At 35.4% G+C, this 22,098-nt stretch overlaps 1 protein-coding gene across 5 annotated transcripts in view; it reads right to left on the bottom strand.

Moving 5' to 3' along the window:
• The window catches only part of SYT14 (synaptotagmin 14), a 96,675-nt gene that overhangs the window by 48,726 nt on the left and 25,851 nt on the right, over positions 1-22,098 (bottom strand). For 2 of the 5 annotated variants that reach the window (XM_054629880.2, XM_054629879.2), the window contains exons 3-4: positions 13,673-13,837; positions 7,015-7,233 (exon numbers count right to left, since the gene is read on the bottom strand). In XM_054629880.2, coding sequence (XP_054485855.1) covers positions 7,015-7,233; positions 13,673-13,784 — 331 coding nt within the window. In that variant the 5' untranslated portion in view covers positions 13,785-13,837. Of the gene's footprint in view, positions 1-7,014; positions 7,234-11,519; positions 12,771-13,672; positions 13,838-22,098 lie in introns of those variants that run through there. The other 3 variants (XM_077175867.1, XM_077175866.1, XM_077175868.1) reach the window with 3 other exon arrangements.

Genomic DNA, 22,098 nt, shown 5'->3' with positions numbered 1-22,098 from the left:
AGTACTATCAGATAAGATAAATGAGTATGAATACAGGAGTACTCACAGCTGCAACATGACTCAGCCTTCAAAATACATTCTGAAGCATTTAGAAATACTGCCCTGAAGGTGTCTTAAGACTTGTCTTAAATCTCTTCACTAAAGACCCTTTCAAAGTACCTTGAATGTACTATTTGAAGCCTTAAGCCTATCCAAAGTTGTAGGACAAAATGAGTATTTACTTCCAGTAGGTGTTACAACAGAGAAATCTCACAGGTAATCTGATAAAGACACCTAAGAAAAAAGTGGGTGGCCACCTTTTTCCTAAATACTCTTTTCACTGAATTTATTTATTTCTTTAATGCCCCTTAGAGGAAAAAGAAGAGAAATAACTATTCATGACTGAGTACTCAACGGAGCTTTCAGTCCTACAGTGTGAACACCAGTACACAATTCTGTTCCACAGCAGACCTATTTTTTGCCTGTAATTCTCAGTATCTGAAGTTTACAGAGACGAATTTTGAGAGAACTTCATGGCCTTATTTTGCTGAACACAATACAGCCATACAGAGGCCCTCCCTCTATAATTTCAAAACAGTCGGTTTTCATTCACACTTGGCTTGGAAAGAGATCTACTTACATGCAAAGAATAATGATAGAAATAGAAACTAAAGTGCAAAACATACAGTTACCATGGAATTCACTGAGTGATCCATTATTCCTCTCTCAGCCTGTCCAGAGACTTTCACATCAGCTTGGTAAATCTGAACAAGTAGGATCCTCCTTCACAGAATGTATTTAGTAATGAAAACTCTCCAGGTTGCTTAAACAGACTGGGGAGATTCACCTCTATACCACTTCTGAGATGCTTGTGAAAGAGCTTTTAGTGTTTACATTGGAAAGATACTATGAGGAAATCTCTATATATACTTTTAAGTAATTCAGTGAGGAGACTTTTCCTGAGACATGAAAACTAACAAGAGAGAAAAAAAAAAAAGGCAAAAAGCTGCATAAAGGATTAGATCCAAGAGATTCCAGAAGAACAGTCGCCTTCACGTGCAAAGATTGACACTGAGGAACAAGGCAAACATATGTCCACAGACACATCAACATAAAGTGCCGAAAGCCTAGAGAAGAATAGAAGGGGAGAAGATAAACTACAAAAATAACCATATTCTACCTTCACAATATGGAAAAGATGGATAAAATCCAGTAGCATATGCCTGCTAGAGCAGCAGATTCTCATTTAAGAGAACTTATGTTTTCTCGCTGCCGTCTTTTAGTGCTTCCATATGTTTCAAAAAAACCTTGTGAAATGTAAGGCACTTGGGCCAATCTCAGAAATAACATGTCTTCAGCCAGGGGGCTTTACCAATTGAGAAGTTAGAAAAAGATTTTAAAACAGGCTGGAGATGGAACCTGTGGTTGTACTGAACTGGTAAAGAATAGCTAAATAAAGTATATCTAAGTTTGCTAAATAAGCAAGTGAGCTTACTCCTTTTTCCTTCACAATGTGACTTATTTTGCCTCAAAATGAGATCAATTCTCCTTGGTAGGTCCTAATCAGGAATTTTGCACAGCTTTTAAAAGGTAATGCTTTAAGCACATCACAAATTAACTATGAAAAAAAGCCAAACTGTTTTCTTCTCCTCTTCTACCTTTCTCATCTCAGGGGATTCAGAGAATCTTGATTTCAGAAACAAAGAACTGTCAAGAGTTTTTGACATCTGCCTGCAAAACTGTGATTTCAGTATATTTCAAAATAAAATCAATAGGCTATATTGAAATGCAATTTCAATATATCCTAACATTTCTAATTTTCAAAACTTCAATTTTTAGGAATTTAGATGACACTTTCCTTAGAAAAAATACATTGCCTATGAAGCTTATGGAGATACTAAACACAAAACAACTTGTCAGTATAATGCTTGACTATTCAAAGTTGAGGAAGCAGCCGCTACTGGAGACAAAGAGGCCAATTCAATATAATACTGTATGTCTTTTTGAAATTCAAATTATTAAGAAGGTATGGCCCATTTAATTTCCCAATATAGATACTAAAAAATATTTCTATAATGAAATACAAAGTTTGTGAATTTTAAATATAAAATTTTTATACTTCCTTATCCCTTAGATTCCTATTTCAATTCATAAACTCTTTGTTAGCAGAAATATCTTATGGCGCTGTTTTTCCTTCCCTTTTTTCCCCCTTTATTTTTATTCTTTATTTTCTGAAACAAATGTATAAATATTACAGTCTATATTAATCCCCTCATCCAAAATATTACAAACAGTTGGAACACATAAAGACAATACTACATATTCAACACTGAAATGGTAGGAAATAATATAAGAAGCAGAATACACATTATAAAAACCTAAAAGGAAGTTTTGTCAGGAAAAGCAGAAAAATAGGTCACTTCAGCAAGTATCCACACCTTACTGGATAATATTAGAAAATACAAAAACAACATTATTGGCAAAATTAAGATTTCAAATTTCAAGCTGACCCTGGAATTTTGGACCTAAGCACAGAGATTGAGCCATACATTCTGTAGTTACACAGGTTTTTCTTTTCTTAGATTAAAAACTTTTGGTCTTTTGTGCAAGAGTTGAAAATTTCAGGTGTAAACCTCTGTACCATTTTACTTTTAATGTTGACATTTCTCATCAACTTGATTTTCTACTGAATTAGGTGTTCCTTTAGTGATACTCTGGAACTAAGCCTGTCCATGAGGAGCTCACTGCAAAAGTTTTATATTTACAATGGCCTACAGTCTGTAGAAATACTTGCATCCAAGCACAGTAGTAATTTATTTTTCATTTTGTGCATCTATATATAAACATGTAAAAATCTAAATGCATCAAATGTGCAATACAAATATATTAATTAGGTCAGACACTGGCCAAAAGCAGGTATTTGTGAATGAAAATTCAAACACCTGAATTGCAGAGAATCATCAAAAGTGCTACTAGAACATTCCATCATGAAAATACACCAACAAAGCCTGCAGAGCATATAGCTTTCTTCATTTCAGTATTAAAAACATTATACAAAACGCCATGCGCGTTAGATACAAATATGCTGAAAAGAAAGATTAATATGGCCATCTAGAGGAGAAAAGAATGCTATGAAAACATACAACACAATTTTTCAGGCTTCAGAATATGATGCTTTTAGAGGCATGCAGCCAGAAAAAGGATGTAATAAACAAATTAAAGAATTGATAAAAAGCAAACCTTAAAACAATACGTTCAGACATTTTGGTGGTCTGAATGATGCAAACATATTAATATTAAACACGTTTTTAGCAAGACAAGCAAAACATACAGGGTGTATTAATAAAGGCAAGATTATGTTCTTGTCTCTTTGTTAAATTTTGTGAAAGCAGAGTTAAGTATACACACATCTAAACAAATGAATTTTAAAAGGCAGAAGTTCAGAGTAACAGTTATCAGTAAAACTGTTTATTGATTCCTTTAAAAACACACAGCTCACTACTGCAAAATAGAACATGTCAGAGAGATTAGCTGCTGAAGAGAAAATTCAGCAGAAAAATACAAAATTTTCTGAAAACTAAGGATCATTTCCATTACTCATACTACTCTATCTTTGATGGAATTCATAGAGTCATGGAATCATGGAATGGTTTGTGTTGGAAGGGACCTTACAGACTACCTCATTCCAACCTCTCTGCCCTGGACAGGGACACCTTCCACTAGACCCGGTTGCTCAGAAATCCATCCAAGCTGGCCTGTGCAGCATCCACAGCTTCTCTGGGTAATCTGTTCCAGTGTCTTGCTACCCTCACAGAAAATAATTTTTTCCTAATATCTAATCTAAATCTACTATCTTTCAGCAGATCTTCCAGATCTCCTTAAAACCACTCCCCCTTGTCCTTATTCTTAATGATCAGGGGCTGCTTTACTGGCAATGAGCAGGAGGAAAATAGAGGTGAGACAAAAATTAATTCTGTCCTCTCATCACTTCTCTTTAACACTATCAAGTGTTATATGCTCAACATATGGACTGATCAGTGCCTTACAATGGAAGCACAGCCAAAATGTTAAAGACTTAGAAGTAGAAATGATAAAGCACATATGAGAAAAAAGAAGCACACAAAGTCAAATGCACTGACAATTTTTTCTCATATTAAACAAAGTGCATAGGAACACACTGCTTGTTCCACACACAAAAGAGTCAATAAATGGTTCAATCATCTGTCTTTACAATTCTTACAAAAATAATTCAATACCCCTAAAAGCCAAGTATTTAATAAAAATACTCAGTATTCCTGTGGCATTAGGTCTTCTACAGATTTTTTCCAAGTTTAAGGAACAGTAAAGCTTTGCATTTTTAAAAATCACACTGAAACATCTGGAATGCTGATGCTTCCCCCTTGGAATCAGATTTTTAATGTCTTCTGTTAAGTGAACCACTTCTCTGAACACAAATGAACAGCTTGGTAGTAATAATCTCTCCTTTATTTCTGATTGCAGGCCTTCATGAAGTTTTCACCTTTTTTTATCAAAGTTCTATGTTGGGCAGCTTTCCCCCTGTAATGATCATCACATAAGGCATACGCTGTCTCTTCCTCTATTCTAAAACATTTTTATCATTGTGCAAATATTCTTTGAAGTAATTTAGGAAGAACATAAAAAGTACTAACACTAATTATTCCAGCATGCCACCTTCAGGTCACTGAGAAGTGAAAAATGCTAGGTTGTTAATCTGCTACCACATCCAAAACTTTTTTTTCATAGTATTGAACATAATTTTGTTGAGAATAATGGATTAATAAAATGAGACAAACTCCTCAGTCTAATTTGCAAGCATTTTGCCGAACATACGGTGTAGAATGATTGCAGGCTGTCAAAAAAATAACACTGTTTATTCTCCATTCCTTGTAAAATGTGGGAAGAGAATGCTTTCATAAGTAGCAGCAAAAGCAAAATACTGACATTATTAAAGTTTTGTGCAAGTAGAAGTATGTGGTTAAAAAAGTCTAAGTTTTTAAGTTAGAATGTTGGGATAGCTTTTGTTTTAGAAGTTTTTTTTGCTTCCAAACCCTGAATGCTTTTTCATTACAATAAATTTTAAAATGGCATTTCTATTCAGCCTGCTTCCAGAATGGAGAGAACATTGAAAAAGAATAGCACCTGGTGACAGATATATTTAGCAACAGAAGAATAACAAAAAAAGAGGAGGGGGTAACAACTGTAACTTTCTGGATGCAATATTTGGACTTGCCAAAAAGGTTCTTTTGTCTTAGGTTGTAATCCTGATACAGATTTCCAGACTGGAAATTATCACTCCCCAGGATAAAAATCAGTAAATATAAATTCTGATGACTTAAAAGGATGATAAAGAACACAATCATTAAAAAAAAAATTGGATACAAGCTAGCACAATGTCTTTGAAGCTTAAATCCTATAGGGCCAAAGTGAAAGGCTCAGATGAACTCAGGACTTTTCACTGAGAAGATGAACTAGATTGGATTAAAAAATCAGAGCAATTACAAAATTGAAAGAGGGATGTTGTATAACTACGGCTATTTTAACAACTAGCCTCAGTAGTCTGCAGAGAGAGAAATACCTTATTCTAGATATCTGAAATGAATCTGCCTGTGTAATTCTCTTATAATTCATATCTGGTATTATTTGCTAATAATTTTTCCATCTCCTGTTAATATACATCATCATTCTTTCCCAACAGCGACAGAAGCCATAAAAAAGCCTTTCATATTCCCTCCACCAACACTGTTGAGAGATCTCAGTAGATATCAAAACCAAACATACTTTTAATATCCCTATTCCTTCTCCATCACAGTGTTCAAAAATCAGTTTTTACCACCTGACCTCACCTCTGCAACTCCTTCACTGTTTGTTGGAACTCAGACTACCTGCCTTCCTGTAATTTAACAGCAAAGGAAAGAAATGAGTTTTTTCATGATCAAAAGAGAATCCTTTTACTCTGCAACTTACTTGAAATATGGTTTTCATGTCCTTCAAGTTTTAGCCTAGAATCATAAATGACCATATACTAATTTCAAATTTCAACAGCAAACAGACTTTTATATAATTTAATTATATCAAATTGTAAATTTGATAATATCAAATTGTAGAAATCGTAAATTTTTTCAAGCCCTTCTGGACGGTATAGAACATTTAAGGTGAAATATCTTGTAATTACATATACCCACTTTTTATTAGCAAACTTCAAACACCAAAAAAAGTTTGCATTTTAACATACTAAAGAAAGACCAAAAATACCTTACTATAATATAGTACCTGTATCAGAATGTGACTTTTCCCTAGCTCCAGGAAAAACTCACTTTTCATGCTTGAAACTGGCTATGGACACAGTTCTCACACAACTACTTTCAAATACAAAAAGGCATATTGACAAAATATTGACAGCAAAATTCTCAGCCTCTACATCAAGCTGTCACCCCAACTGAAAATCAAGAAATATAGAGCATGTAAGAAAACATCCACTGTTTAATTCCAACTTTTACCACCATGGAAAAATACATTAACCTAATCTTTATAGTAATTTCTTTGTGTCATTTCAGGAGAAGAAAAGGTACAGAACATTCCAGCAATGCACACTGCAATGACCATATGCACTGTAGCCAATAACCAATTCCATTTACTTTGTTGTTAGAACAGCTTATCAATACAGAAATAACATGTCTTCTTTGTATTTATAATACCACAAATTCAACAAGAGTTGCCATGTTTCCTTCCTACATAAAAACAGCTTAAATTGCCCCAAAAATGAAATGAATAATGATAAAATTAAATGAAACTTAATATAACAAGATATTGTATCATTTGCAGTATCTCTGGAAGAATGTATACAAGTGTGTGCTTTTCTTATTTTTTTTGAGCATGCACTAATAGAAAAGGTGTCTGGATATTTCTTGCAGACACTGACTATTTGCTAGCCAGGCTGCTCTCATCTTGGACTTACTTATCCAGAACACAATTCTGAAATTTGGAATAAAAGGAAGGCTTTTAAATAGCTCTTACCTTCATCTATTGAGGCTTCACTACTGTATCCATCATATTCTGCAGACAGGGGACTATATTTTTGTCTGGTTTCCCATATATAGTTTTTTTGCTGTCTGCCATCCACCACTGGCAGCCTGGAACTCTGGGTTCTAGACAAGGCCTCATGATATTTACCCAGTGCTTCATCTTCACTCTCAGATGATGAACCATGCTGGTCTTTACTCATATAAGAATTGTCTGTTTGAATAAAATAGAGCAAATCGACTACAGCTCAAAATAGAATACAAGAAAATAACCATAAGAGGTTATAATTGAAGATATTTAAGCCATTTCAATTAAAATTTCTGTAATATTTTAAAAATACCTTGTTGTAATTACAAGCATTGTGATTTTGTAATTGCTGAGAGCTGTTCTCATTTTCTAGAAGACCTGAAAGATCATTAAGCCCCAAAAAACCACACTAGCACTTATTCAACAAAAACCAGATCAATTCATGTAAGGTGGCACATGGACATTCTTGAAACCCTTCATAAAGTAGGAAAATGCTTAAAATAATTTATGTCAAGGAAATCCAACAGTGCTGCAATATTACATTTGGATACCTTACAAATCAAGCAAGCAGCTCTTGATCCTAGCTGATTCCCAGCTGATCTTTGCTGTGAGCATATAGCATAGCATAGAAATGAAACTGATTTACAAAAAGAAGCCTACAACAAAATAATCTTTAGGATAGTTATGCCAGTAGTGCTTAAACTCACAATAACAAATGGGAAAATGCTAGTGAAAGATGTTTGCACGCACAATTTTATTTAACTTACAATAAACAGCTCCTTGTTCAATAACTGAAATTAATGCAGATTTTTACTGCAGACATCTGGCAACAGCAAAAATTACATGGGAAAAAAATCTATCTATTTAATTCTTTTATAGCAGTTCTGCAGTGCCTACTCCTGTGGCCAACGTTTTCCAACTACATCTCAAGCATGACTTCCTCCCACAAATCAAAGATTTGCTGTATTTTTATTTCTGTAAAGGGAAGATTTCCTCCTCCCTTCTTCCAAAGTTCAATTGGATTCTACCCACATTTACCATGCCTTGCAGAGGTTCTGTAGATCTCAGACTCTAACAGGCATTAAGAGCTCATGTGAGCTCAGAAGTCAGCATTACCTCCACTGTGAGAGCAAACCTATGGTATAAGATTTGCCAGTGCATTTCCATTAGCAGCAGAGCTTTGAGGTGCCCATAATGCTGTTTCTCAGCTCCTGAATCTGAGGGAATGTTGTCTAACATGCTACCCAGCCACACTCAACTGCTTCTCCCCTCCCTGCTTTTATGCCCTCAGCTCCAGATCTGTGTTTCCACTCCCATTAGTGTCTGTCTTCATGCCCAGTCAATCTCACTCATCTGGCTGAGTATTCCTGCTGAAAGACAGATTCAGCTTATTCAAAAGCTAGCCAGTTAAAATTAAATTAACTCGATGTATGCCAGCCATCTAGATCTCTCTTACAGTCAAGTGTTTGCCTCTTAGTACTAATAGAGGTCTGTCTTTCCTACTTTTACGAATCACTTCCCATAGAGGTCTTTTTTCTCCCTGGTACTCATACAGAAAAACCTCAGCTGCAAGTTTAGGTAAGAAATCTTTTGGAAAGCTACATTTATACAAGTAGAATCCTATGCCAAGTTCCTGTCTCCCAGCCGCACACTCCAAGTTCTTGCTCCAAGCACCCATATTTGGTTTCTTACGGTGATTTCCTCTATTCTCTTTGGCTGTTCAATCCCAATGTCTTTACTTGCACCTAACCAACTACTCATGTAACCTTGGTCTTTCACCTTTAGTCTCTCCACCTTCATATGGAGTTATCAGTTCTCTCCATAGCTCTCACCCTTCCTAGTTTAAATCCCAATCTACCATGTGCATCAGGTCCTATTTGTTCAGGAAGTTTCTGTCCTCACATAGAATATGTTTATTCTCAATTCTTCTGTTCAAACTCCCAGAGTCCATCAGTAACCATAAGCATCAAAGGCAGGGTAAGACCTGCTCTGCTCTTCAATCCCTACAATGAAGCATATGAGTGCAAATGGGATGGTCAGTGAATTTAACAAGCAAAGTATAAGAAGTGTTTACCATGTCTTTTCAAAAAGCAAACTTTCCAAAAATTTACAACTTTGTCAGACTTAGGTGTTTTTCATAGAAGAACATGGGCATCTCTGACATGGGAGAAGTGCTCTCCCACATCTCAAGCACATATTCCAATACACAAAGGTGCCACAGCATCTTTGTAAACCTGAGGTGAAATCTACTTTTTTTTTTTTTTTTTTTGCAGAAATACCCAGCATGTTTTTTTCCCATAACCTAGTTTTTGGAAACAGTTAAAGATTTTAAACTATAACTTAGGAAAAAACAAAAAACAATAGGATCTCGGACAGAAAGAATGCCTAATTTCCTCAAAATTCTTTCAAATTTGGCACATAATTTAGGAAATTCATAATAAGATCTTGCAATGGAAATTGTCAGAAAACCTTATCTGGATGTGGGGCTACCAGCTCTACACACAATGTGTACAACTTATTTTATTAATTATAGGAAAAATGGTGCCTTAAAGGACCTCTAAGGAGAAACTAGATCTTTCAACTCTAGACTATTAATTCAAGTCTAGCAGATATGGTTCTTCCCATTTATGGATGGCTATAAAGCAAGTTCAATTTCAGTGATCATTTACTGAAAATATCACACCAAGTAGGATATATTCTGGCTAACATGTTCACTGCAAGAGGCTGCCCAGAAAAAGGAATCTCTAAGTGTTTTGCTGTAACACAAAGTAAAATTTTGTATTTCATATAGCCCTCCAGGGGTTGAAACCTGCCACATTGAAACTTCTACAGATTCCCACAGCTATAATTAAAGCAGAGCATACCAGGCCTAAAATACAGTGCCAGACATCAGTATTAGGTGCCTCCTTTAACACTACAATAAATGTATTCACAAATATGAAATCAGGTTCATTAATCAGCCTGCATAAAGAATGGAACAGTATAAAACACGGCAGCAACATGTTTGAAAGAAGAGTTGAAAGTTATGTCTCTAATAATACACTGATTTTTCTAAGCATCCAGAAGTTCTCAGTGATAGCAGGTTTTTATTTTTTCTCCAGTTCCTATCATAAAAGAATGAGAATGTATACCATTATTAGAAGTCATGAAGCAAGACGTCTTCAGAGGACTTAAAAACCTCCTCAAAGTTTAAACATAAGCTATTCATGCAAATATTTTTTTTTAATTACAAAGCAGATAAGTTTCAGTTTCTTGGGAAAAAGTAGCTTCCTGTACATTAAGAAAAAAAAAAAAACAAACAAAAAACTGAGTTTAATGCCTTTGCTTGCCACTTCTCATTTGATTTTTATACCTTATTTGGAAACTTGGCTAAGACAATTTATGTTCTTAGCAAAGCCTTTCCTTTATTTGGCTGACAAAGGTCATGAGCAATCATTAATCTATTGAAAGCTACTAATTTGCTTATTATGGACCCCAAATGCCATTTTTGAGAGAATATACTTTACGAATCTATTATTATGTAACGAAATAGATAAGATCAGAGTTCATCATACAAACATGGAAAACACTCCTAATTAAAACTTAAAAAAACCAAACAAACAAAACCAAACCAAAACTCAACAAAGCGGATAACTGAAATTTTCTGATAAGGAAAACAGACACAACTGAAGGAAAAAAATGGGTTTCTATTAGGAAATCATTCATTTCTTTACAGAATCAGCACCTGGAAACATGGAAAAGTATGTGTTGCTTTCTAAAATTTTACTATGCAACTTGCAAAAGTATGTAAAATTGCAAGGTTTTACTTCTTCCTTACAAACTGCTATTGCAATTCCCTTATCACACTAAGATTGGATGTTGAAGACGGCACAAAAAGTATCCATAACAACAACACACAGGTTTTCTTTTAAGACTACAACTTTAAGACAAGGCTCATTCACTTCTTTCTATACTTAAAATCACTTAATTGCTATTTCTTATTGAGTTTCTCATTTCTCATTGTGTCTTGAAATCATTATCTCACATATCCCAGAAATATTCTGAAGATCGACTGTAATGTAAATGCAAAAGAAGTTATTCCTTTTACTGTCATAGCACATTTTATGCAATGCTTTTAAAAGAAACGAAATAAAAAATAACTTTCACAGAACAAGTATTAACTTCCAGTATTAATTCATAGTTTTCAGCAGAAACCACACAAGGCAGAGAAGGCAAGAAAAACTGTATAAAGAAAGAGTAAAGTTAGAACATAGAAAAGGCATTTATTAATCAGTTCCTTTAAGTAATACTGTGGAAAGTAAATAACTTCCAAGAAATATCAACATAATTAGAAAATGAAGCACTGAAACAAACCTGGCCCTTTCACTGACAGGAAACACTATTACTAAATGTGTAAATTAGCTGAAAAAAGCAGGAAATATCATAAGTTTCAGGAAAGGCTGAAGAATGCAGTTTGCTGACAGACTCCTCACCTTTTCCTGCTGTCTTCTTATTACATAGCTCTCTTTCTAATTTCTTTGAGTTTTTCCTTTTGCCCTCATTTGCAATTGTAGTTGACACATTGCCTTCATCCTTTGACATGGGTTTTCTTTTTCTGTCAAAGAAGGCTTCAGATTTCTTTTCTTTGATTTCATTAAGGCAACTGGGATGGTCATTGTGCATCTTCTTCAAGCTGGAATCTGTTAATTTCTCCTTCTGTACTTCAACAAGCTTTGTTTCTACGTCTTGGGGAACATTCATACTGTGCACTTTATCAGAATCTTTAAAATCAGCTCCAGGTGACTGTGGTTTGATTTTTTTAGGCTCACGATTCTTAGAATTATCTGATACTGCATATAAACAATTATCTTGCTCCTCTATAGATTGCTGCACTGTAAGTTTTTTACTTTTCAGGTTACTATCCTTCAAGAACTTATCATTTACAAAACACTCATTTCCCCCTACTACTTCCCTTTTAAAAGGTCCTCCTACAGTCTTCGAATCCTGAGGTTCTTCTGTATCACTGAGAGGATTATTATGATCTGTGCCTCTTAACTGGCACTGGTTTTTGTTCAAGACATGGTCAGATAGTCCAACTTGACTTGTACCGCTTTTTACAAAATCTAACGAATTAGAATTATGAGTCTCTTTATGTTCTGCAGCACCTCTCTTTGTTTTCATATTAATTTCCTGAGAATGAGTTAGTAATGAGGTTGTGTGCTCCTCTCTGCCTTCCACAGGTTTCTCACTCTGCGTTTTGGAGCTCTCGTCCTCTGCCCGCAGGCCATTGATCATGCTGGTTACTTGCTCTGTCACTGAGTCAGCTACAGAGTAGCCAACCTCACCAACAACACTGGCCAGGTCATCCACAGCACTGCTGAGCGTGTCCACCAGGGAAGACACCGAGGGAAGGCTCAGATTTTGCTGAAGGTTTCTAAAAAACGCCATTTGTCCAGCCTATCCAGCAACAGATCTTAATACTGACAGGTCCTCTCTTTCACAAACTGACCACCTCTGTTTCTTCAATTTCAGAGCTATTTGCCTTCTCTATTTCAAAAATCAATATATTTACCAGGGGAAGTTGCAGCTTTTCTCTTTTCATTCAATAATCATTGCAAACAATAAGAAAACAGCTAAATAAATATCTTGAAGCCACAATCAACCAGCAAAACCATAGTCTTTCATCAACTGCAGCATCAACTAGCCATAATAAAATTCATTATTTTCAAAAACAAGACAACTGTGTGAGGTGGAATTTTTTTTATTCTAACCTGTGAAGAAGAAGTTGTGAGACATTTAAATTTTCAACAGTGTCACACTAAAACAGGCTTTTAACATAACATAACACATATCGTAGGGACTTCTTCACCCCAAAATATCTATTGTCTTTTACATAAGGTAAGATACTTTGGAATATCAAGACTTGTTTTGTAGCAAAAAAGAAAGTTAATATGACAGACAATTTCTGGGGAGAACATTTTTTTTGCCTTCTAGAAAATTGAAAATTAAAATTTAGCTCCATCTTTTAGAGAGGTAGAGGGGAAGAAGGCCTCTTTGATTTCACATTCTGTTTTCTGGTGCCTGGCTCTTTCTCTCTAGTCAACTAACAAAGCCTGTTCAATTTTCACAGTACAAAAGTAGAAAGAGGTTGTTTTACCAACCCTCAGTATCTTTTTCAATGTCTAATTTCTTTCATTACACATGATCCCTAAAGACCTTGTTGTATTAAAAAATATTCAATAGTGTGTTAGTCAGATATATCACTAAAATTATTCTTTAAAATTATTTTCTGGGTGAATAAAAGCAAGACCTTCTCCAAAAGTATGGCGAAGAATCTTAACAGGCTGAGTGAAAATCCAATAATCCCATTCATAAATTTACCTAAAAAGATTTAATTATACAAAATTATGGGATGTTTAAAATAAGTTCAAGAGTATTCTCAGAGTGCAAGAGAAGTATCTCTCCATAAGTAAATGCAAACTCTTTGGTTAGATAGCTGTTGAATTTCTGTGGTTTGTGGATACAAAGGTTTGCTCCTTTCAAGTACTGCAGTCACAGGAAAAGCCAACATGGTTGTGTTGCTATATCCTTGTAAAAACGTGAACTCTTATAATTAAGTTTAATACACTGTATGTCAGATACTTACAAAGTTTATCTTGTGAATTCTTTCTTGTAGTGTATCCTGAATCGAGATCTGGGAAACCACTAACATTTTCAATACACATCTTCTTATTAATATATAGGAAAAGTAGCAGCATGAGAATAATGAACACCCCAACTGCAGACAGGAATCCAATTGCTTCTGGAGATACTAAAAGAAACAGAAAGAAATAAATTTTTTAAAACTTTGTAAAGGTTTGCAAAATTGCAATATTACCAGAATTGATCATTATTAAATGCCTCAAAAGATGCAAATATATATGCCAGATATAATTAAAACCCCACCATTTAAATCTGAGTTAATGCTTCATCATCTTTTCAAAGAACAGAAAGCATGTGGTCCTAATCTGAGAGGGACTGACACTGTGAGCAAGAGGTTCTGATGGAGGACTGGACAGTCTCTGCAGAAGAACAGGGAGATTATCAGAAGCTGCCAAAACCAATGATTTCTAAAAGAACACCTGAGACAGCACTGAAAAAGAGCTAAGAGCTCCCCATCTCCCAGAGGTTTGGCTGCCTCTGCTCAGGGACAGCTTTGAGACAGTGCTGTTGAGGAGGGACTGAGCCTTTGCCCTGTCCACCTTGTCATGTTCAGCACCTGGCTCCTCTTCCCTCAGGGACCGGCTGGCTCACCCAGCCCTCTGACAAGCAGGATGCTTTATGAGCAAAAAACAGAGTGAGAAAAACCATGTATGGTCACTTGCATATGAATCAAGAAAGAGCTAATAGAAAGTGAAATAGAGGTAAAGCACACTTAAATCCAGGTGGGGAAATAAAAGGCCAGAGTAGACTGACATGCCTTAGAGAACGTGTAAAATAAAGAATATGTAATTGCTATTTAGCAGATAACTGCAAGGCAGTATTGGGGATCTTTGAAAGGTTTAGCATCTTTGACATCCACCACCATCTAACAACATCAATTACACCATTTAAGACTAAGATTGTCAAGGAGCAGGTTTTAGAAATGTGAAATCTGCAAATGAATGTGGCAAATTGAAGCAATGGGAAAGAGTATTTAAATGGCAATTTGTTTATTTGAAAGGAGAGTGGGCAGGGAAAGGGATATAGAAGAGCAGCAAAACCAAGAATCTAGAAATGTGAGAAATAAGTACCAACTTATAAATGCAGTTCAAGACCAAGAGAGGGCAGATCTTTTGAAAGCAGTGCAGATGCCCACAGACTATAATGAAGCTGAGCTGCTTCATTAATAAAGGTTGCCAGGATCTCACAGGGAAGGCCCTTAGGAAACCCAGTGGAGTCTCCACAAGCTCTATATTCAAAAAACTTGAAGCAGGAAGTTAAAATAGTGACAGGATTGCAAATTTATTATGAAGTAGGGTGGGAGGTTAAAGTGAAAGGTTATAAAACTGCAACTCAATAGCATTTGGATGCAATTTATAGGCAAAAATGTAATAGAACTCTAACTACACGCAATTAACAACCATGTAAAGCTTTACAGAGCTGTGATTTCTAGCGATACGTAACAGATTAATTAATGTTAACTGGTTCATTACTAATGTACTGATAATTAAGAAACATTATGTCTCAAACCTGCATCCTAAACAGGAAAAGTAACACCTAAGAGTGGATTTTATGGCCACAACATACAGACAACACACATTTCAGAGCTGAACACAACTGTGTTAATCTGGATGAAAACTGGGATTTCACATATCACTTTTCTTCCTCCTGACTTTGCAAGACTACACTCAACTACATAAATCCCGTTCTTGGGGGTTGATTTTTTTTTTCTATTTAATAAAGATTTGTGAAGCTTTATCAGATTTACAAATTCTGTTTGCCAAGATCTCGGCACTTCACTTTAGGACTATAATGCTACATGGTAACATCTTCCACTATTTAAAAAGGAGTGGAATTAAAGAACAGCTGCCAACAACTCAGCATTCAGAGATGCAATACAAAAGGACAAGATGCAAGAGTCAGAGATAACTACAAGAAGAGTTCCAATTGGAGATGAGGCAGGAAAAATCCAGAATGAGAGAAGTTTATCACTGGAACAGATTGCCTAGATCAGTTATAGAATCCAACTTCAATGTTATCCCTACTTTGAGCAGGGGACTGAACTGTAAATTACTTTCCCAGGAGCCTTCCAAATGAAATCATTCTCTGATTCAACATATGCCCTTTGTAAATCTGGGCTCATGCATCTATGTAAAAGTACTGACTGAGAAACACATGCAATTCCACAACCTCAGTTCGTTTTGCAGGATGACAGGGAACATTTGTGTCTGTGGTGCTGTTCTTAAATTACTATACAGGTGTCTTTTAAATCTGACAAAGAAAGAAAGATCCAAAGAAATGTGCCTTCACCATGAAAAATGAATTGGACAGATTTGCACTTCTGTTTTGAGCTGGACATCCAGACCTATCTAAACCTGGAAATTATTTTTTTTTCACTTCTTACCTCTGACCAGAAGAGACCATGTAACATTTTGCCTAAACCACCCCTGAAAATTTTCCCATGAAAAGGAGCTTGCCAACAACTTCAAATGAGACATCCTGCTGCATCAAGAGGGGTAACAAGGTGAGAAAAGTGGATTTCTATTCTGGAACAGAGAAGAAAGTCAGCTAATTTTTTCTCAATTAATATTTTAATTATCATGAACTTTGGCACGTGTTCAGGCATTCATTTATTGTTTGTCAGGTGTCTATTTACCATTTTTCATGGACTCTTTCCACACAAGGGAATACTCTGAGTTTTGACAAAAGCCTCAGTTCATATATATTAATTTTTTTACCTCAAAGCTTAAGAGATGAAATCTCCCCAAGTTCTGCTGGCAGTAGGCATGCTCCCACCCCTTCCAAGACTGCATATGGATAACTGAGAATATCTGAGGCTATTGAAACAAGCCAGTTTTCTCTGCATTATTGATCCTGACTCAAATGAAACCAGGGAATGGGCCTAGGACAGAAAACCTTCATTTTCAGTAAATTCTAGCTATAACACCTATCAAACACAGAGGCAGTGGCAGAAAAGGCAGTAAGAGGGGACTGCAATTCACAGGGGCCAGCAGAAGTGAAAGAGCAGCAGAAGGTGGCACAGGTTAATGATGTTCAGGGAGGAAATCAGTGTGAGACATGAAGAAGGTGTGACACCAACTTGGGGTACATGGAAAAAGTCAGAAAGTGAAGGGAAGGCAAAAAAAGAAGACAGATCAGAAGGCAGATAAAGATCATGATAAAGATAAAGATAAAGATAAAGATAAAGATCTTTGAATGAACTATGAGAATGATTGCTTTATTATTGGAGCAGGCTGTCCTGAGCAACTTCACCTGAATTCAGTGTCCACACTGCTTTGAGCAAGAGATTTAACTAAATTCCAGTCATGGAATGATTCTCAACAAAGGGCAGTGACAGTCTCCTTTAAAAAGGATATATTAACTGTACAGCATCTTCAGGGAAAAACACTCTCACATATGTCACATTTCATCTTTTCAAGCTGTAGGTTTAAATTGCATTTTTAAAATTTTTACTTATGCTTATGTTGCTCAGCAATCATCTGCCTTGATCCATCAAAAAATGTGTTTAAGGAAGTTAACCACAGCCTAAAAGGAACTGAAAGCTGAATACTTTGGGGTTTTTTTTCTCCAGTACTTGCTGGATACTAAGTAGTTAAAAAAGGCACTGTCTGAAAGCCTTATAGTTCTCTATGGAAACACAGTATCTGATGACATTTTTCTGGATGAAAAAAGAAACATTGGCTGATACCTTACAAAAAGAATGAAACTTTAGCTGCAGCAAAACTAATTAATTATTTATGTAATTCAGTGTGAACATAGGACTTGAAAATTATATTTCTGTATCAATTTGCACTCATGTAAAGAGCCTTAGAATACTTGTTCACAGATTAGGTAAGTTATCAAGCTGAAATCCTATAAAGTATTCCCATTATAAAGCCAGGGGAAAAAACCATACTTCAATTTTCCACATGAAATGTGTACAGATTCGCATCTATGAATTCAGGTTTTGTACATCACATTAATCCTTCAGTTAGTTTCCCACAGCTAAAGTATCAAGCAGGTATACTTTGTAGACAGAAAAAATTTAAAAGTTCTTTTTTACATAAAAAATACATCTATGCCACATTCACCACCAGAATTACTTTGATTCAAAACATGTTGTAATAAATTCTGAGTTGTCTGGGAATTAATTGTACCATGAAAAGCATTTAAAAACTCTCAGAGGTTCCCAGTGCTTTCTTCTTCTATCAGACAGCAGTAGGAAGGCAATGTTTTCTCAAAGTCATCCTTTAAATTCAAAGGTCCTACTTCTATAAACTTCATCATTATTTTTGGTTATTAAGAAAAACACCAATGAAATTCTGAATTTATGTTTGAAACTCATTATAATATAAGGCAGTTTTAGAAATACTAAAAGAACAAACATCTTTCTACAAAGCTACCAAGACTAATTGAATTCCTAGCTATGGAAGTGGCATAGAAAGTCATAATCATTACAGAAGTATTACCTTAACATCACTTTAATTCCATTTTGTTGTTATCATCACTAGAATCAGAAGTACTAGAACAGAGAAACTTAGCATCTCTTCATCTTAAATATCAAATTAGCACCTCTTTCTCAAATAATAACTTCTTTGTTATTATATTATATATATATGACATAATTTTTCATTTCAAAAAGTTGTTTCAAACTCTTCAGAAAATTACATCTTCCAATATCTACCACCAAAACAACAAAATGTCTGACATTTTAAAAAGATGAAATGTTTTTTATATGAAATTTAAAAGCATTTCATATTTTAGTATGCATCTAGCCCCAAACTTTATTTAATATGAAGTCAATTATTTTTGGATCTTTCACACTCTACATCATACCAGTCACTTAGCTGGTAATGTACAAAGCCACACAGTTATCTTAGTGATGTTTCAATTATTCATTTACAAATGCAATACTATCTCTTCTGTATACAAATAAAGTAACTAGGGGCTATGACCTGAAAAATGTCAATTACCTTTAGGATCCTAGCCTGAAAAACACTTGAAATGTTATATGTAAGCTTTTTTTTATTTATAACTTGGGTTTTGGGGTTTTTTTAAAACTTGATCTAAGATACTTTAGCCCTTTAAATTCTTTTAAATATACAGGACTGTTGTTTTGTATTCAGTCCTGCAGACTAATGATTTACTGGTATTCATTTTTTACACCATTACATCTTGACATTCCATGAAAATAATCTGTGCTGTCCAGCTCAAAATATTTTCATCCAAATGCCATTCACTGCTGTTTGTCACTTCTTTCCAACTTCGCCACTAGCACAAGAAATTAACATATTTTTAGAAAGCTGAGCAGGTTACTGAACAAAACAACAAGTGTGTGCCTTTATTGCCTTTCCTCCATGCTTGAATTATTTACCTCCAAACAGGATGTATTTCTTTCTCACAGACATGTCATAACAGAAAAAAAACCAAAGGAATCCCTCTACACCTGAGTCTGCTCAGATGTAGTGAAATACTTTGGTCTGATTACTCAACAGGAGTAGGGACTGTATTTTCATACGTGTCAATTTACATGTACATTTCTTTTACTAATTACATAGGGTTGTCTCTTCTTTAAAAGCAAGTAACTGAACTTGAAGGCTACCTAAGATTTCATTTCTTTCTAGACAGCTTTTCTTTAACAATGGAAACTCAATACATAACATTTCACAGCAATTTGTGAATTCATATACAATTACTATCTTTCTGTTTGCTGTAGTAATTGAAGAAGCAACAAGAGAATAGAAGAACCTTTTAAACAAAATGCTACACCTACAGGGGTTTATCCACTGTTGAATTAGAATTCTGACTAAAAACATTAAATTCTTGACTACCTGCACTATTTCAAAAACATGAACTATATATGGCAGCATCACTATTAGAATACTTCCCCATATAAAAAACAAAAGCAACTGGACCACAAAAACTTACTAGCTGATATTTCTGCTAAAAAGTAGTGATAGACAATGAACTCTAAACATTTTATTGAACAAGTTGAAAGACAAAATTCCAAACATATATCCTATGACTCCTGTTCTATTCTATCTCCCATATAAAACACTGGATTATGTAGTTCCCTTCTAAAAGTTTACCTATTTCTTCTGTTTTGCCAAAAAAAAACCTTTTTAGCTTTTAGTCTTTTTAGTCTTTCAGCTCAACTTAAAACACACAATTAGATCTCATATACCAATGCTTTTGTAGTTACATTTAGGTAACGTTAAAACTTAACGTTAAAACTTTCTACTTTTCTGTAGAAAGATGCTGCCCCCTCCAATTCCAAACTGCATTTTGCCTTTGCTGATGCAGCACAGATTTCTTACCTTGGCCCACTACTGATGGCTATACCTCTCAGCATGCTATGCTGAATACATTTTATTCTGCAAGTCTTCTGAAGTTCCTTACTGCAGGTTTGTTGCTCCTGCATCTCGCACTTTGTTGGACAGCAAGTTTACACGCTCTCCGGTACAAATTACAAGCCCTGCAACATGAGCTACCTGTACTTCCACACTTCGAGTATCAACATCCAGGGCACAACCCTGAGCAACAGCAATTTCAAACGAGCACAAACTTGAAACGACAACTCAATTCAATGTCAAGGCAAAACCAAAAAGAGCGCCACATTTCCTAAATAAGAGAATTATAAACAATTCTAGCAACATGAACCTCTCAGAAGTTTTTCAAGACTGACAGAATGAGACAAGGATGAAAGTGGTTCTATTTGGAATAACAATGCCCTTTAAATGGACCTTTCAATGAAATACTGAGGAAGACACAAAATTTATATTTTCTGAAGTAGTACCTGATGCCACTTCAAAAAGATGTCACATTAAGCAAAAAATAAATGTGTTTGTTTACACAAAAAGTCTACTGGAATTAGTGTACCATGAAAGCAACACTGGCCTAACTCCACTGTCACTCCTATTCCAGTGGAAATTTATCAGAAATAATAACAATGTATTTAACATTCCATTTCTGTCACTTCACCCTGGCTATGGGATATTATGCATTGCTACAGAAACAAAGCAGAACTTCTTTTTCTCTTTGTTTCCTTAATATCTAATTACAAGGACTAACGAGAAAAACACATTTTTAACATCTAGATTCCAGGAATTCTTATACACAGGAAGAAATTCCATAATGTATTTTAATTAACAAATTCAGTTTATTTGATTTTAATACAGTCTATTAAATTACTTGACTAAATAATTACATCAAATAGAGTTCATTTACTTCATAAAATATTATTCTAGAACCATAGAATTCCCTGAGTTGGAAGGGACTTAAAAGGATCAAAGTCCAATTCTCAGCCCCTTACACACCATCCTGAAGAAGAGCATTGTCCAAATGCTCCTTGAGCTCTGCCAGCCTTGGTGCTGTGATCACTGACCTGGGGAACCTGTGCCAGTGTCCAACCATCCTCTGGGGGAAGAACCTTGTCCTGACATCTATCCTAAACCTCCCCTGACACAGCTTCAGGCCATTCCCTTGGGCCCTGTCACTGGCACCAGAGAGCACAGATCAGTGCCCGCCCCTCCTCCTCCCCTCACAAGAAGTTGTAACTGCAGTAGATCTCCCCTCAGTCTCCTCTGGGCTGAACAGAACAAGTGACCTCAGCCATTTCTAACTCACATTTTATGATAAAACCAGCTTGGTTCATTACATTAACTAATCACATCCATAAGTGCACAAAACTGCTTGTGGCAGCTCTAGTACTGCCTCTACAGATTGTCTTTTCCAGGATTCTTTCCCCTTTATTTAAAAATACCACACTGAAACTGTCTTCTGCTGATAAATTTAATTACAGGAAAAAGAGGACCCTTGGCTCCAAAATACCACTGATCTAAGAAAGAACTTAGGAGTAACTGAAGCCATACTCTGAGATGGAGATTTAAACTTTTGACAGAAATCTTTTAATTCCTAAATCCTTATGTGCTGGAAAAGTTGTCAGCCTGCCATCCCTGCTGATTTACCAGTCCCTCAATGCCTCTTCTCTTTTACATGGAATTCATCTCTGATTAAACAGTATCTCACAACAGAAATCTCTGAAAAGAAATAGCAAAGGAAGCATCACATTTGCCACATGGAATAGACACTGATCATGGAATCATCTTGATTACCTCCAAATCCCAATAATCTGTTGCAATTACATAGCATTTTACATGACTATTATCCACGCAGTGGGTAAGAGAACAGCAGTGATTATAATTTTTAATGGTATTCTCAAATAATCCTCCCAAAGCAAAAGTATTAAAGACCCACAGGGGTCTAGAGACTTGCAGTTTAAAAGTTCATACCCATCACAAAGTAGCTCTCCACTATGGGGAAAGAAAAATAATCTATGTAATAAAAATATTTTAAAACCTCATTTTTCCCTATCAGACACTACAATTAGCA

This window comes from Agelaius phoeniceus, chromosome 3, assembly GCF_051311805.1.
Source record: "Agelaius phoeniceus isolate bAgePho1 chromosome 3, bAgePho1.hap1, whole genome shotgun sequence".
Classification (NCBI taxonomy): Eukaryota; Metazoa; Chordata; class Aves; order Passeriformes; family Icteridae; genus Agelaius; species Agelaius phoeniceus.
The sequence above is the reverse complement of the archived record's forward strand: the minus strand, read 5'-3'. Positions and strand labels throughout refer to the sequence as shown.